Source organism: Kryptolebias marmoratus, linkage group LG1, assembly GCF_001649575.2.
Source record: "Kryptolebias marmoratus isolate JLee-2015 linkage group LG1, ASM164957v2, whole genome shotgun sequence".
In the NCBI taxonomy this organism is placed as follows: domain Eukaryota; kingdom Metazoa; phylum Chordata; class Actinopteri; order Cyprinodontiformes; family Rivulidae; genus Kryptolebias; species Kryptolebias marmoratus.
Window position 1 is genome coordinate 9,735,776 of NC_051430.1, and position 17,494 is coordinate 9,753,269.

At 41.5% G+C, this 17,494-nt stretch overlaps 3 protein-coding genes across 7 annotated transcripts in view; 1 reads left to right on the forward strand and 2 right to left on the reverse strand.

The window, feature by feature from the left end:
* zdhhc8b (zinc finger DHHC-type palmitoyltransferase 8b) overlaps window positions 1-5,997 on the reverse strand; it is a 70,119-nt gene extending 64,122 nt beyond the window's left edge. Inside the window, exon 1 of the mRNA XM_017414572.3 lies at window positions 5,704-5,997. Coding sequence (XP_017270061.1) covers window positions 5,704-5,807 — 104 coding nt within the window. The 5' untranslated portion in view covers window positions 5,808-5,997. The remainder of the gene's footprint in view (window positions 1-5,703) is intronic.
* A 361-nt stretch (window positions 5,998-6,358) lies between these two features.
* pgam5 (PGAM family member 5, serine/threonine protein phosphatase, mitochondrial) lies at window positions 6,359-13,859 on the forward strand. Of its 4 annotated transcripts, none has more exons than XM_017414574.3 (6): window positions 6,364-10,740; window positions 11,072-11,244; window positions 11,339-11,464; window positions 11,551-11,639; window positions 12,817-12,950; window positions 13,282-13,859. In XM_017414574.3, exons 1-6 carry the CDS (start codon window positions 10,511-10,513, stop codon window positions 13,430-13,432), a joined length of 903 nt encoding a protein of 300 aa, XP_017270063.1. In that variant the 5' UTR covers window positions 6,364-10,510; the 3' UTR covers window positions 13,433-13,859. The 4 variants fall into 4 exon arrangements, with proteins under 4 accessions (XP_037830593.1, XP_037830605.1, XP_017270063.1 ...); XM_017414575.3 differs by having other exon boundaries at window positions 12,820-12,950; XM_037974665.1 differs by having other exon boundaries at window positions 6,359-10,740; window positions 12,817-13,424.
* A 129-nt stretch (window positions 13,860-13,988) lies between these two features.
* ankle2 (ankyrin repeat and LEM domain containing 2) overlaps window positions 13,989-17,494 on the reverse strand; it is a 15,245-nt gene continuing 11,739 nt past the window's right edge. For both annotated transcript variants that reach the window (XM_017414569.3, XM_017414568.3), the window contains exon 13: window positions 13,989-15,499. In XM_017414569.3, coding sequence (XP_017270058.1) covers window positions 15,319-15,499 — 181 coding nt within the window. In that variant the 3' untranslated portion in view covers window positions 13,989-15,318. The remainder of the gene's footprint in view (window positions 15,500-17,494) is intronic.

The window sequence follows — 17,494 nt, forward strand, 5'->3', positions numbered from 1 at the left end:
TTGAATTAAACACAGACCAAACTTGTGCTTCAGTGAGATGGGAAGGATTCAAAGCATATATTCGAGGTGAAATTCTTAGCTACACAAGTACGAAAAACAAGCAGCATAAACAACAAATGGATAGTTTGGACAAACAAATAAAAATTTTGGAATTAGACTTAAGTACGAATGACGACCAAACAAAACAGAGTGAACTATTACGTTTGAGATCTGAATATAATAGGTTATCTTCTGAGGCAGCAGCAAAAAGCTTAATGTGGTTAAAACAATCTTATTATTACCAAGGAGAAAAAGCGGGGAAACTCTTAGCATGGAGAATTAAGAAAACCCAAAGTGAAAGAGCAATTAACAGTATAAGGGCCCCCTCTGGAAGGGTAACAGTAGATCCATCTGAAATTAATGACTGCTTTAGACAATTTTTTGTTAAACTATATAAGTCAGAGTGTTGCCATGCGTCAGAAGAGCAAGACGTATTTTTAGTCCAACTTCAGTTCCAGACACTCTCAGAAGAAGCAAAAACGGAGCTGGACATAAATGTAACAATTGAAGAAATTTCACAAGCCATACAGAGTATCAGCAGTGGTAAAGCTCCTGGGCCAGATGGCTTCCCCATTGAATTCTACAAAGCTTTTAAAGAAAAACTCATAGTTCCTCTCTTCAACATGTATGAAGAAGCATTTAGAAACCAAGTCCTCCCACCCACTCTAAGACAAGCAATGATCACACTGATATTAAAACCTGGTAAACCCCCTGAAGAGTGCTCTTCATTTAGACCAATAAGCCTGATGGGGGTTGACACCAAAATACTCTGTAAGGTTTTAGCAAAAAGATTAGACCCCTTTATCGCAAATTTAGTCCATAACGACCAAAATGGTTTTGTGCCAAAACGTCAAGGGTTTCACAATGTAAGAAGAGTCTTAAACATAATCCATGAGAAATTTGACGCTAAAGATACAGCTTTATTATCACTCGATGCACGTCAGGCTTTTGATAGAATTGAATGGTCATATCTGTTTAATGTCCTCCCGAGATATGGATTTGGACACAATTTCCTCAAATGGGTTAAGCTCTTGTATACAAGTCCTGAAGCCAGCGTTTGGACAAACAACTTAGCTTCCAAATCCTTTACCTTAGAACGTTCTACTCGCCAGGGTTGCCCTTTATCGCCAATGTTATTTGTTCTAGCTATAGAACCCTTGGCAATGATGATAAGAATGCGAAGTGATCTATCTGGCATTCAATTGGGGGGCCAAGAGCATAGATTGGCATTGTACGCTGATGATCTGATAGTCTTTTTGACAAAACTGTCTACCAGCGTTCCAAATTTAATGCATCAAATGGAGCTGTTTGGTAATTTCTCTGGCTATAGAATAAATTACTCAAAGTCCTCAATTCTATTTTTGAACAGGGATGAAAGACTGAGCCCAGTTGTACAGACCCCGTTTATTAATGCAGGAGAGGGATTTGTGTACCTTGGTGTTAAAATTACCCCAGACATTAAAACAATTGTAGCAACAAACTATGATCCTTTGATTAGTGAAGTAAATGAGTCATTAAATAAATGGATGATATTGCCCATATCAATGATTGGCCGCATAAACATGATCAAAATGAATATATTTCCTAAATTTTTATATCTGTTTCAGTCAATTCCTTTACCTCTTTCAAAACAATTTTTTGATGGATTAAATAGTATTTTTAATAGATTTATTTGGAACAATAGAAAACCTAGACTAAGACTTCGCCTGTTGTACCTCCCATATGAAAGGGGGGGCCTACAACTCCCTAATTTAAAATGGTATTACTGGTCTGCACAGCTGCGCTCAGCCATGTTTTACTTTTCAACCGAAACACCTCCGGCGTGGGTAAAAATTGAACAACTAATAACAAAACTTAGATTAAATTTGTATTTGTATTCTGCAAGGCCAAAACAACTGCTAAAAATGACAAAAAACCCCTTTTTAAAAAACACAATTGATGTTTGGCATAGGACCCATCAACACATTGGAGATGCCCCCCCCATGTCATCTTTTTCACCCATTTGGGGGAACCGATATTTCAGGGCCGGTCGAGCTGACGGAGGCTTCAAAATGTGGGCAAGTAAAGGTGTGGAGAAACTGGCAGACCTTTATAGGGATGACAGGCTCCTTACATTTGAGCAGTTATGCCAAATATATAGCATCCCAAAGAAACACTTTTATAAGTATTTGCAAATAAAACATTTCATTATGTCAAAACATAAACAGATTGAATCCAAGCCCCCACTGTCACACCTAGAGAATATTGTAGTAGAAAACCTGGAGAGAAGAGGACATTTCTTTATTTTATGCAGCCCTATTAATGTACGATGAGGAATCCACTGCAGATAGACTAGACGCATGGAGATCTGACATCCGAGAAGAGATACTAGTGTCTGAGTGGGAAACTGCATGTTTAAAAGCCCAAAAACAATCAATTAACACGAGGATGAAGCTCCTACAGTACAAGTGGTTGATGAGAACTTACATAACTCCAGTCAAACTGAATCGCTGGTCACCCAACATACCAGACAGCTGCAGTAAGTGTTTAGTTGGAACAGGAACTCTTTCATTGTGTATGGGAATGTCCAAAATTACAACAATTCTGGAACTCAGTTCTTCAAACCTTATCAAAGATTGTTGGAGTGAATGTACCTGCTGAGGCTAAATTGTGTATTTTGGGGATTTATCCAAAGAACTGTGTGCTTAGTCCCAGACAGTCGAATCTGATTGACTTTGGACTCTTGCAGGCCCGGAGATTAATTTCTCTGTTTTGGAAGAAGATGGACATACCGTCAAATCCCGTGTGGGTGAAGGAGATGGCAGCATGTATGACACTGGAGAGACTCACTTATATTATAAGAGGAAAGGGAACGAAATTTGAAGAAGCATGGTCACCGTTGACCAAGTTTTTGGAACAATACAAAGGAAACTGAGAGGACGACGATACAGACTGCAGTCTTTTATTTATTTATTTTTATTTTATTTTTATTGTCCAATATGTGTAGTTTTTTATTTATTTTTTTATTGTTATGTCTTTATATTTGTGTATTTTGGGGATTAAGTTGTTCTATGTAAATGTTAAATGTGCCAATCACTTGTTAAAAGTTATAAAATTCAATAAATATAATGTTTAAAAAAAAACTGACCCCCCTCTGCGTGTCGAAGACTGAGGAGACCCCAGCCTTGTTTGGACGTGTGCCGCCCCACGGGAGGTTCCGTTACATTACGCACGACTCAATCCTCTGCCCCCCCCCCCTCCTGTGAAGTGAAGCAGCAACAGTAATCCTCAACCTTGAGCCATCTGCCAAGGGATGAAACCTTAAGGTGGAGGAAGAGACCTTAACAAACACCACATCAAGCACCGAACAGCTTTCTATTTGTGAGAGGCAAGCCTCCCGGCTTCGGCTGTTTGCCAACAGTGCGACTCGTCTTGTATTGAACGCACTCGCTCGGTATCAAGACTTGTAAATCGGGGCTGTTTGTTTATGCAAAGCTCGAGTGGATGCGGTGGTTTTTAAAGACCTGGGAGCCCAGAAACACCATACGCTTGTCTCAGTCTCGGGCAGGGTGAAGCTTAGAGGTACTCACTGTAAAATCATGAAGACAGGTCATTAAAAAGTAAATAAAAACCACAAAGTAAGAAACCAAAATCTGCACAATATGCCACAGCCAGCCAAATGGGGCTGTTCTGAGTTCGTCCTGGTGGGACAAACCTTACCGTGTCTCACACAAAACTGCAGCTGAGGACGCTTATCAATAAAAAGCCAGCAGAGCGTGTCCAAAATAATGAAACTGCTTAATGTGCCGCTGAACGAAACATGTGTCCTGTGGACATAAAGCTGCAGTGAAACTCCGAGGGATAACACTCAGCAGTTCTATCTTTAAACGCACAGGTGTGAGACGGACGACCGCTGCTGTGAAACATTTTCAGACTCATTTTTTTTATTTTTTTTTAAGCCCTTGGGGAACCCTGCAGATATAAAACGTGGGATGATGTGGATTTCATTGATAAACCTGACAGCTTTTACTACAGGCGAAACGAATGTACGTGGGAGGGATGATTCAGACCAGGAGCATCAGTCTCCCTGCTGTCAGCTTACACTTATATCCTCTGACCTCTTCATTCATCAGCTGGACAGGTTTGGGACACAGACCCTCCTGCTTGTTGGATCTTTAGACACCGATCACTGCGTGTAGATTAGAACAAAGAAATGCACACTTCCTGAATGCGCCTGTCGCAGACCTGCTGGCCTGAAATCCTCATTTCCACCAAAGGGAAGCCCATTCATGGTGGCCAGCTGGAAGTTACAAAAGCAAGCAGGGCAGATCGAAACCAGCCCCTCTAAATTGTTTAAAGTGAGTGTTTGAGGTCTAACTATAAGCAGCTGTCTGCTAAACAATCACAGCATGTCTTATTGGAAGTTTCCCTTTTCAGACAGTAATCTGCATGAGTATGCACATTTTAAAAAAAGCTTAAATGGTGCTCATTGCATCACCAGGCGTTCTGACCGCCTATCTGCGAGGTTAGAGGTCTCCAAATGGTGGATCGCGGCCTGGATCTGGACCCAAATGAAGTCTTATCTGTACACTCATCAATTTTTTTTTAAAGTATGTATATATATATATATATATATATATATATATATATATATATATATATATATACACACAATTCCTTATAGTTACAGTACCATATTTTCCACACTATAGGGCACACTGGATTATAAGACGAACTATCAATGAATGGTCCATTTTCAAACTTTTGTCATATATAAGGCGCACCGGACTATAAGGTGCATTAGGCGAAACAAAACAGCCCCTGTCTTTTCGGAGAATAAGCATCAAGTACAAACTCCTCCACCGCTTGCTCAGGTCCACTTGCCGTTCGCGGAGCCCTGCGACTATAACTGAGCCTTAATGCTGCAAGTGGTGCTGCTTCGTAGTTTACCAAAGTCGTAGTAAAACATTACGACTTCTTACATACATAAGGCGCCCCGGATTATAAGGAGCACTGTGGATTTTATTGAGAAAATTGAAAGCTTTAAAGTGCGCCTTATAGTCCGGAAAAAACAGTAGTTTATTTTAGGGGCGCAGCTTCTCTCGAATGTACGGTAACTCATTTTTACTCAACGCGCAGCTTCGTAAAAAAATATTTAAAATTTTATTTACGGTTTACGGCAAATCATTTTAGGCTGCGCAGTTTTTCCCCGTGTTTACAGTAAGCCATTTCAGGCGACTAGCCTTTTCTTGTGGCTCGGTTTACGACAGTTCGGTTTAGGTTGCGCCGCTTTTCCACGCTTTACGGTAATTCTCTCTTCTGCCTCAGAAGAGCTGCTAGCCCCATTGAGAGATACACAGGCCTCAAATGACAATATGGTAAGTGTATAAAACTGTCTGTCACTAAAAGAAAATATGTATACATTCTGAAGTTTTTTTTTTTTTTTTTGGAGACCCATTTGTTCAGGCGGACCTGTCTGAACTGCAGACCGCTGTGCTCGGCTGTCAGCCCGGATAGATCCTCTCCCTGCAGACCGCTCATCCATCCCGAGTCGGTCAGTCCACCGTGCAAACTTCCAGCTACAAACCTCTCCTGAATGGGCTTTCTGGTAGTTCGAGAAAATGCCGGCACCCACAGACAGCAGAAGAAGAAACACAAGAAGAAGAAGGAGGAGGAGGAACGTACGTGAAGACGAAGAATAAAGTGGTCGACCCCACAAGCAGCGCGGCAGCGGTGGACACCGGGATGTATTTGGTGGGTTTCAATCTCTTTCCAGCGCTGTTGGGCATTCTGTATTTTCCACATTCCTCGCTTAGTTATTCCGGTTGTGGACCGCCTGCGGGGAAAAGAGACGTCCGGTGCCTCTCTCCGGTGTGTGGACGCGAACGGAGCACCCCCGGTCCGCCGCCTCTGAAGCCGCATAGGTCCGAGCCGTCAGTGGGCAGGAATCCGCGCGGGGCTCTCCGAGAGGAGCCTGGAAGTCCCACCCTCACCGCCCAGCCCACCGCTGAGGTCACCGAGCCGCCTGGAGAGGTGGGGCTTCGCTTAAAAAAGAAAAAAAAAAATCAAAAAACAGAAGCGTTCGTTTCTCGAGTTTATTTTTAATTAGTTCACTTGCTCTCACCGTGTAGTAACATAAAAAAATGTACGGCGGATTTTAAAACCTGCGATGCTCTATGTTGGGCATTCCGTTCTAATTGGCCGCCACCAGACTTCGCCCAGATTTGCGCTAATTTAAGGTTGTTTTACGGTAATTCTCTCTTCTGCCTCAGAGGAGCTGCTAGCCCCATTGAGAGATACACAGGCCTCAAATGACAATATGGTAAGTGTATAAAACTGTCTGTCACTAAAAGAAAATATGTATATGTAGGTTGTTTTTAAGCGTGCGCGCATGATGAAATCACGCAGAAACACTTTTTGTGAAATACTGGTTTCCACTCTTAAATTCGGCATAGTTTTAAAGTGTCTGCGTGCATCCATCCCTCCACCCAGCACAGAAACAGAGTAGGCAGGCGGGAGGGTATGGCAAGCAAACTTAACATATAAGTCCAAGTTAAACTTAATTTGTAAAGCACATTTCATGCATAGAAATCTAATGTCCCTTTTCATCAGTAATAATACAATTTGAAAATATATTTAAGAACACAGACATACAAGTTTGTATTTCTATCCTTATTAAGACATTGTCTTGACTTCTGTCCATTTCTGTACCCTAACAATAAACAAACAATAAATATTGGAGCATTTTAAATTGTAAATATGTCATTAGTAATATCTGTTATTCATATTATGACTAGTTGAATAGTAAATTAGGCATCAGTAATTACAATAATGGCTAGCAACAACGTAATTACAAAAATCTACACTTTTTAGGGTATTTATCACAAAGTTAATGGGAAGCCATTTTTACATAAAACAAGTGACATGAAAAAAATTATTTATAGCATTGTAAATACCCAAAATACAAGTTTTTCAGATGATCACAGTGTTCATTGTAGACAAGAAGAATGCTCTTGAAGATCTCTAGCTCTTCACACGTGAATGGAGAAAAGTGAAGTAATGTGTCCTGGGAAGAATGACGTTTGATATGAAATGACTGTGAAGAGGAAAAGTAGCTTTCTAGTTATCTGAAAAGCTCACTTTCGGTAAGAAGAACTGAATCATGAAAATATGCAAAACATCCAGTCTGATCATTAAATATTAAAATGCCAACTCAAACTCTGAAATGATCTTTAGATATCCTAAACTTTTCCTTAATACAATATAATTGGTGGAACCCTTCAAGTTTTTATTATGAGCTGGAATGCTATTTTAGATATATTCAATTTAAATAATGATAAGACAAATAGCACTTTATGTCAAATAGAAAATAAATATTTGTTTTTCCTGCCTAAAATTTGACTTTAACAATGTTAATCCATATTTAATTTAATTTAATAATTACAAGTTTGTCACCTCAAGACTTTATTGTACCATTACAGACTAATCAATTTGAGATTGTCGTGCAGAAACAACAATATATAGTTATTGAAAACATCAATTTCTCAAACCAAACACTTGAAAAAAACAGATTTGTCTCGTTTTAAACGTATTGCACGTTTTACATTTAATGAAAAGTCACATCTCCATATCCATGGGCTGCTTTCACTCTATAGTATACCATCATGGAACACAAATATAACCAAAATATATGAAATTATTGCATCAAAACATTACAATCAGCATTGCTCCATGGTAAAATATTAATCATCACTTTATCATAAAAACCACCTTATCCTGATAAGCATGTAGACACACTGGTAGCAGATACACAAAAACAACCATTGCGAGGACAAGAAAAATTAGACATTACATGTGCTGAAATGAATTTAGCAGTCATCCAACTCTAATCACGCCTGCTACTTTACCTCCACTTTCATCATCACCGATCTGTTTCCTGTTGTTTTGCTACCATTGTGGTACTTCAGTCTTCATCCTCACGCTCACTCTCTTCCTGCCTCATTGTCCCTACGGCCTCACCTTCCTCACCTTCCTCACCTTCCTCATCAGTACACGATACCTCATCCTCACTCTAAGCAGCTGGTGGTATCACCTGTTCTTTACCGCTTTGAAACGCCTTAGAAAACATCAGGATTCATCTCCTGCATTATGTCATAAAGTGCACACAGAGCATGTGAAATACATATTCTTATAAATGCACTGCAAAAAAAAAAAAAAAGTCATGGCAGATATATATATATATAAAATTCTAATTATTTCCTTTACAAATAAAAAATAACGTAAATTATTTGCTAATTTTTCACCCTGCTTGTATCCCGCCATATTGCCAACATGCAGTTTTTTGCCATTTCCTAATATACGATTGATGACATGTCATGTAAAGATTGTTAAAATACTTGTTTACTAACCACTGAAGGGTATTCAGATTTTTAGTATGGGATTATCTGGCTGAAAAGGAGTGAACCCCTGTGGGTCATGTGACTACTTTTTTACATTTTCAGTGATTATTATTTGAGTTCCCCTCCCCTCTGATAGCATTGACCAATTAAATGTCTCTCTTTTTAAAAAGAAAGAAGCTAAACTATGCTACGTTTTCTGGAGGCAACATGGTACCATAAAGGGTTAACAAGGAGAGATGCTCTTATTGAAACTGTAAAAAAAAGAAAAAAAAAAGAAAAAAAAAGTGGTTTTATTATATGTTACAACGGCCTGCCATATTTGTGTAACCCTTATAAATGTAACATCGGGGAAGATTTAAGACTTTTCTACAGGAAAATTTAAAACCATATTAGCGTCGCAGAACTTCGTGTGCCTCTTTGCATGAAAAGCTGTTTTAATGTAATATTTCTGTACCTCTTCATCGGAGGGGCTCGTCCGAGTTCAACAGTGAACGTGGGAGTTTGGCGCCCTCGTGTGGGCAGAACTCGGTTCGACAGAAATTGCGAAATAAAAATGTTTTCGACCCAAACAGGCCACCGTAGCACTCGTAGGCACTTGCTTGCTCTGTCTTTTTGTTCCACGATCAAAAAAAGGGATTTATACAAAATAAAGGCTGTCATTTATTACAGTGTACTTTTCTTGTTGCAGTCCAAGGAAGTGGAACAGCACAACTGTAGTTGTGTGCAACTAAAAAACTAGTCTGAACACATTAATTTGTATGTATATATTTTCATTAATAAACAACTGGTGCTACTTATTTTATATTGCCAAGATTTTATTTTTTTTGTGATGTTTTCAAGTAGTTTACCTACCTTGTAGATGGTAGTGAAGATACTGGGGGTATTTAAAATAATACACTTGAATATAAATTTAAAAAGAGGAAAAAACAGCAATTGTGTTTTGTTCTGCACTGCTGACGAGCCTCAGACCTGACTGAAAAGCACCATTGGACCTTAAATATGAAAACAGTTATAAAGTTTTTTGTCGTCTCATGAGCTTAATTTTAATTCACCGATTCGGCACATGAGCGTCTGAGATAAAGCTGGAGTTGTTGTTGTTTGTTGTCTGAGCATTGTATGGTCTGACCTCGGGGTGGCTTGGGTGAGATGTCCACTCCTGGGAGGACTGTAGTGACGGGTCCAGTGGTTCTGACCCGGCTCTTTGAAGAGCTCTCTGAGAGCCCAATGAGCTGTCTCTTTTTCTGGAGCGGAGCTACATGAGCCGGTTCCAAGAATAGAGCCGTAATTCCATCACTGGAAGACTGGCAGGTGTCCTGAATGTTTCCCACCGGTGAGTAATCTCTGTCTCTGTAGAATGACAGACTCCAAGTTATTTGGAAATGACCTTTACCTTTCCCAGATTCATGGGCGGCAACAAGGGGTTTCTCTATAATATATATAAATAATGGCAAGGCGAAATCTGTTGTGTGTCATTGTACGATTAATGTTAAATTTGAAAAAAAAAAAATGCTAGAACCCGGTAAAGACCTGATCATTTTATTTATCTCCCGATAGATAAACCCTAGAATTGAAAGAGTTTGGACTTTAGGCTTTTTCCAGTGCTTTGGTAAAATATTTGGGGATAGTAAGTGATAATGACACGGATCTGGGCATTCCTCATGCTTTAGATAAAAATAAAACATTAAATGTTGATGAATATCTCTCATAAACCACAAATGTAATTTTCATCTTGCTTTTTGTTTCTGTTATATTGAAAGCAGCTATGCGTAATACGTCATCGATCACGTGACTCCCGAAGGCGGAAACCAGCTGTCTTGCTCCGGCTGCTCGGCGCATGTTTCGGTTCTTCGGGTCAAGAGTCCAACTACTATTTACACCTAAACACCGCCGCTCGTTACTTCACTGTGCTGTTAACATTTTTTTAAATTATTATTATTTTGGTTATACCGCTGGAGTTAAAAGTAGCAGCCATACGCCATTTAGAAACAGGAAGACAAAAAACCCCGAGAAGCAGCGTCGCGTCTTGTTTCCAGCAGGCGGGCTAAGCTCGGCTAATTAGCTAGCAGAAGTGAACTTCCTCGGCGCCTCGCAGGATGTCGTACAGGAAAACTTTCAGGCTCATTTGCGGCTTCGCCGGAGGCTCCGCCGTCCTGGTGTTCGCGGCTGCCGCGGCCGACTCCCGGGGCTGCTTCGGGGAGCACCGCGGAGAGGCGGCCCGCCGGTGGTCCGGCTTGACCGTCGTCCGAGCTGCTCAGCCGGCTGCCACGTCCGCCAGGCACACGCCGGCTCCGAGCGGACACTCCTGGGACTTCAACTGGGACAAGTACGCTCCTGTCCCCGGGCTGCACCGGGACAGCTTGGGTCTTCTTTCTTCTCAGTTAAAATGATGCTCAATTAGTCCAAGCTATCATCGCATGAAATGAAAGTAAACATGTTTGTGAAATTTAAGGTGATCTGTTTAAGCTGATGCTGTTTGTTAAATAGCTCCTGTGTAAAGTCCAGCTTGGAGCAGGGGATTTGTCAAACTGAATTAGGAGATTTCCCTCAAAGTGACTTGCTGCATGATCTGGAATCGTTGGTTTAACCTGGTTCTGTTCCTCAAGTTAAGCCTGCTCCTAATCTGAACCCCCCCACCCCGTCTTTTGACTGTACAGGAGAGACCCGTCCGTGCTGTCCAATGGAAAGAAGAGGGAGAGCGTGACCGAAGACCCCAGCTCCGAGCAGGACAACGGCAAACCCAAAGCCACACGCCACATCCTCCTCATCAGACACTCCCAGTACAACCTGAGCGGAAGCAGTGACAAGGAGAGAATCCTCACTCCATTAGGTGCCCCACCCCCCCACCGCCGCACAGGTAGTGTTCAGCTCAAATCGGCCTTAGGTTGTCACTGACCTGTTTGTTGTATCGCCGTGTTTCTCAGGTCGGGAGCAGGCTGAGCTGACAGGTCGGAGGTTAGCGGCTCTGGGTTTGAAGTACGACGTCCTGATCCACTCCAGCATGGCCAGGGCTACGGAAACGGCCCAGATTATCAGCAAACACCTCCCAGGTGGTAAAAAGGGCTGAAGCTCTGCTCAGGAACAGGGTGAAGATCAAAAATGAGCCTAAACTTGACTTTTTTGTTTTTGGTTTCAGCACTGGAGCTGGTGAGCTGTGACCTGCTGAGGGAGGGTGCCCCCATTGAACCGGTCCCACCTGTCACTCACTGGAAACCCGAAGCTGTGGTGAGAGACGCTGCGTCCTCTCCGCCCTAAACAGCACACAGCTGGACAGATCGTTCTGTATCTGCATCTCATTAAGGCCGCTGTCCGCTGCCTCTGTGTTGCAGTCGTGCCAAATGCTTGTTTCGGGTCGCAGAACTGTGACTGGTTGGTGTCTCTGTGATCACAGGGGCGCCGTTTCCGCTAAGGCTGGCAGTCATGTTGCTTGGATTTTGAACATGTTGCAAAAAATTTGGGAGAACTTTTCTCTCATAGCAGTTCTTGTGGGTGTCTTGAAGTTAGTTCCTTGTAATTTTAGAGAGTTTGGAGCTGTGTTTGACACCTGCACAGAAGCGCTCCACTGACAGACGCAGCCCCAAGTGTCCACGACACGCTAAGCAGCATCCCACTAATATTTAAAAGCTGGTCCAAATCTGCTTATCTTAATTTTAAAAGTGCATTCCAGTAAATTACATCATAAACGTGGAGGCGGCTGGCATGCAAAGCAGAACCAGTTGGGCAATGACATAATGTGCACGGCCTAAAAAATAAAAAAAAATTAAAATTAGCTGCTCAAAACACAGACAGGTGGCTCACTGGTCACTTGGTCCCAACACTCATTTTTTGCCTATTTTTTTTCACAATTTTCTTGTTGTTTTGAGTTGCCAACTTGTGTCCAGCAGCCGCAGCCCAGTTAGAAACTACATTTAGGCTCAGCAGCATTTACATTGTAGTTCAATTTATTTATTTTTTGTCCTTTTTTAGATGATCATTTGCTCAACGATCTACAGGTTTTTGTACTTTTGAGAATTTGCGGCATTGATTTATTTAAACAAATTTTGACATTACCTATTAATAGGTTTTTTTTTTGTTTGTTCATTCGTTCCCCTTTTTTTTTTTGCAGATAGTGTTTGCCTCTGTAGTCCTGACTGCTCTGATTAAACCAAGGAAAGTGGTGACACTGGTTCAGGATTATGCAGATTATTTACAGCAGTCAGCAGTGTGATTCTATATTAATTCAGCCGTGTTTTCCAGAGGTAACGTGTCCCCTTTAGTTGGCCTCCCTTCGAATCTACACTCCCCGTCCGTTCCCTTCGATGCCCCGCGGCGTCGTGCGTAGACCCAATTCCATCTGTGTCGTTCTGCCCCGAACCCTGTCATGTGACCAAAGGTGGCTTTCAACCTCTGTGCTGTTCTCCAGCAGTACCACGAAGACGGAGCTCGCATTGAGGCAGCTTTCCGCCGCTACATCCACCGGGCCGACCCCAAGCAGAAGGAGGACAGCTACGAGATCATCGTGTGTCATGCCAATGTCATCCGTTATTTTGTCTGCAGGTTTGTGCCGGCGGCGGCGGCGGCTCCGCTGAGGCCACAGTTGGCCTTCACGCTCGTTGCTTTGCTGACCTCAAACTGTGTTGCTGCTGTTTTTAATTTAGTTTATTCTTTTAAATCATTATGCGCTACCAGTTACTTTCAGCATGTTTCCCATTGCCCTTTGTTTCTTTAATTTTTTAATCGAACACATCTGTCTGGATTCTTTTCCACTTTAAATGGACAAAGCGGGTTCAAGAACAATCATTTAACGACAAAATCTGTTCACCTGGATTGAAAGTCCTTTGTTTTGAGCCATATTTATATTTTCCTTCTTTTTCCCCTTTTCACTCAGGGCTCTCCAGTTTCCCCCTGAGGGCTGGCTGCGTATGGGTTTGCACAACGGAAGCATCACCTGGCTCACCATCCGCCCAAGTGGCCGGGTGGGCCTCAGGACTCTGGGAGACGCAGGTTTTATGCCCCCAGACAAACTAACCCGGACCTGATGGCACGGCACAGCACAGGTCCCTGGAACGGGGTTGGCTACAGACTCAAAGCTCAGTGTTTTTTTTTTCCTTAAGTGTCTTGAAAATAACTTGATATTTTATTACCGACGTACCGTCATGTTCTGGGATTGTGCGGTGCTGTTGTTCCTTCAGTGCCATCACCAGCAGATGTGAGAAACGGCTCCACAGCAACCTCTGAATGTACTTAAAGATTTGTACGCAAGTGATTTTTTTTCCAGCCAAAACCAGGTCTATTTGTATAGCTGCAGTTCAAGCTGTTAGCAACACCTACGCCATTTCACTCAAGTGAGGATCATTTGTTGTATAACGTAGTTGTGATAAATAATCAAGAATGCCTCGAGTTGCGTTGCATTTTTCTTGCTTGTGCACAAAATCCAAGAAATGCAAATAAACACAGCGGCAGTGATGTAGGAGTGATGATTTATTTAGTCGAAAGCAAAATCAATTTAGGCATATACTAAGAAGTCACCGTTAAAGTTAAATTTTTTTAACAAACCGCCAAATGCTAAAAGCACAAAAAGCATGTTTTAAGTTGTTTTTTTTTCTTTAGGTGTGTTTTTGCAAAGTTCCACATTCAGAAACATTCAAAGACCAGACTTTTGGTGTCTTGTTACCTAAGAGTGTGAGGATGACAGTACAATCTTTTCGTGTGAAGTAGCTTGTGCTCTCGGGTAAAAATTGAGTCCACAAAAAGAAATTACATTCAAAACATATAGTGGCAATTTGAATATTCAACCTAGCTGGCTTTACTCTCCCCTCAATTAGGTCAAAAGCCACTTTTTTTTTTCCCCATAGTAAAAAAAAAGGATACAAAACTTTGAATCAACTTAGAGCTTTCATTTAATCACCGATGCTCTGTCCAAGCGTAAGGCAGTACGATTAAATTGGTCTGGATTGTGTAGCTGTTCGATCACATCGGAAATTTTGCCCTCTGGTGCTTTTAAAACGAACAGGGAAAAAAAAAAGAAGCTGTTTATTTTTCAGATTTCAGGTGAGCTCGGGTAGGTTTAGGTTCAGCCCAGGCAGGTCAAAATGACCCCTGACTGATGGGTGCCACACCGTTTACGCGCAGATGTTCACGGCGGATCGGGGGTTTCGACGAAACCCGAGCAAAAAAGCAAAATGGCACTGTTTAAGGCCGCAGTTAATGGCAGAAAACAAAGAGCTCGAACATGTCCCGGTTTGACCAAGAAAACAAAGATGTATATGATAGACCAAAATAAAAACATGGAAGATTCTTTTTTTTTATCTTTTATTTTTCATACTTTAAGTATGAGTTAAAATATTTCTAGTTTAACAGAGAACGGGTCCATCACTTCAGAAAATTAAGGCAATTCCTGAACTGAGGAACAACATAGGAAATGGCAGTTGGTTTAAACACCGTTAATAAAAACATTTAATTATTGTGCTACTGACCAACATACAAAAAAATAATTTTTAAAATATCAATATTTGACTCGTTTTAGTATTTTTAAACGAGGATCTTCGGTGACAGAATCCTACTGAGGAGACCTCTCGTTTATTTTGTGTGAGAGAGACCAACTAACTTTCCGAAGTGTGGCTTGTGAGCACAATATTCCCCAACACTTGACTCAGGTTATAATACAGATGTTTCACAGTTGCCACAAACACTTTCAGTAATTCAACAAAGTCCACACCCATACAGTACATAAATTATGACGTTTTTTTTGTGTTTTTTTTCCTTTTTAAAGTCTTGAGTTGACATCACGGCCTAATGTGATGAGAATTCCTGTTATACATAGTACCACCCATCATAGATACAAATCCTCCAAGTCCTTGTGCATATTTCTGTCAGGCTGGGAGTTTCTGAGCTCCGCTGCAGCTGGAGGGAGGAGGAGGAGGAGTTATAGTGGTTCGTTTAAGTGCCTGAGGCGTTGGATGTAGCTGACGCCGGCGGGGCTGTATCGGCTGGGGCTGAAGTCCGGCGAGGCGGCGTGGCGGACGGGACTGAAGCGGCCGCTGACGGGAGAGCCGGGGGTTGGGTGCTGCGTCCTGAGTCGGGCCTTCACCGCCGGGCTGGGCCAGCTGCACGACACACGCCGACACCGATGGTTACTTTTTAATATTCACATAACGTGTTGAGAAAGGTGGGATTTGAAACTGAACATGTTAACGGCTAGTCTGAGCAGGGTTAGGACCATCGTAGACTCTTAAAACAACCCTGATGCCAAAATGTTTGAACAGTATTTTATAAACTGTAACACTGCCTTCAGTTTGGCATTAGACAGTCATTCTGACAGAAATATAATATTCCTGCTACATGTGCATGTAATGTAACTACTACTATAAAAGGTTTTGAAATCCCCTCTGGTCCTGCTCCTGATCTAACTGCTTTCAGAATTATTGCTGTTTCTGCATGAAAACAAATTTCTCACAGGTTCCAAAAGTAAAGAGAACCGTATTACAAAAGTGACAGAGATATTATACGCTGTAATCTTTAATAACATAACATATCTGAGAGGCAAAAGGTTGTGAAGCTCCACAATCAGCTCTACGGCCGAGCTTCAAGCAGAGGAGAGAATCTGGCGCTCATCGGAACGGGGATTTTCACAAATCAACTGTAGAAATGGATCAGGGCAAAAGAAACGGTTTAAGTGGTTTAAATGAAAAACCACTTCAGACTCAACCAACAAACAGACATTGTGCTATAAATTCAAGAGCTCTGAAACTCCTCAGAAGTGTCTGACTTCTAAAACCAAACGATTTAGTGGGTAACGAAAAGAACCCAAACACCTCTGAACAACGATGGTGTGTATGGTGGAGCTCCAGGAAGAAAACAACAACTCGACAGAGACTTGTTTCTTATTTACAGCTCGCCGTTTCCAGATTATTGGAAAAAACGTTTAAGCGTGAATTAGACTTTAAATGATGCCTTCAGATACTTAGCAAATGTCAAAACATCAGTCATAGAACTGAACCAAGAAAAGGTAAAAGAAAGATCTAAATAACAAAAACACTCAAGACGCTTAGCAAAGTGGATGTTGGTGTTTTTGAAATTAATTAAATCCAAATGAACTTTAGAGCTTAAAGCCAGTCAGCATCACAATGTTGAAGAAAACCTGAAACTCATCCGATCAAAACTCAGCAGGAAATCTTTAGAAGCAACGAGTTCTGTGCAAAGCTTCACATAATGAGCCATCTGCATTTATTCAGTTCTGTTTTATGTGTCTCAGTTAATTAATTACCATAATTTACCACTGGTTTAATTTGGTCTTAAATGCCTTTTGCATTTCAGAGAATATTTGTGAAGAAACAGACACACGACTGAAAGGTTCCCAAACTGAGTCTTAAATGTCAGTAAACATAAAACTCTGCCTGTTTAAATACAGTTAACAACACGGTGCGGAAGGTGAGGTTAACCTCTAACCTGGCAGAGGCTGTAGGAGACGGGCTGGGGACTCGAGCTCAAAAATCACGAGAAAGTAAACAAATTTACATTTCAGTCTCACTGAACTCAGAGCGTTTGTGACCAGCGAGCTGCCCGGCACATGATTTTATTCTACCCACATTTATGATTTAATCTACCGGAGTATATTTTTTTTAAAATGAAGATGGGCATATCTGGACCAGTACTTTAACTCTTCAAAGTCGACGGACGCGCCGGCGCGTCCAAGTCAGATGACCGATTTAAAACGCTCTAGTGGGAAAGATCCGCCCTCTTAGACACTTCGTTTTAATCTGTGTCGAAAGTCCAGACTTCAAGCTTTACACTAGTTTTTAAATCATCTCGATAGGCCAAGGAAAACCAGAGTTATGAGAAATTATTCCCGACACATATTTTTTTAAAAAAATCATCGTCATATTTTCAGCGCGTTAGAGCGAGAAGCGCCAAAACCGGGAGAAAACTCCCCCATCCTCCGTCCGATCTCACCCCCAACCCAGCCGAATGAAAAAACAGCCCCTCCTCTCCAATCTGACAGAGGCTCAACGTTTTCTGTCAAACGACTAAACATCTACAGTAAAAAGAAGAAAGAGGCGCAAGAATTAAAGAAAGTTCGGCGGCGCCAAAAAAAAAAAACA

What these genes read in the sequence shown, in the direction of transcription:
- pgam5 (XM_037974665.1), top strand. Translation starts at nt 10,511, where the DNA reads ATGTCGTACAGGAAAACTTTCAGGCTCATTTGCGGCTTCGCCGGAGGC. An exon ending in TGGGACTTCAACTGGGACAA is followed by an intron (nt 10,741 to 11,071) that starts GTACGCTCCTGT and finishes TTGACTGTACAG; the next exon opens with GAGAGACCCGTCCGTGCTGT. An exon ending in ACTGGAAACCCGAAGCTGTG is followed by an intron (nt 11,640 to 12,816) that starts GTGAGAGACGCT and finishes GCTGTTCTCCAG; the next exon opens with CAGTACCACGAAGACGGAGC.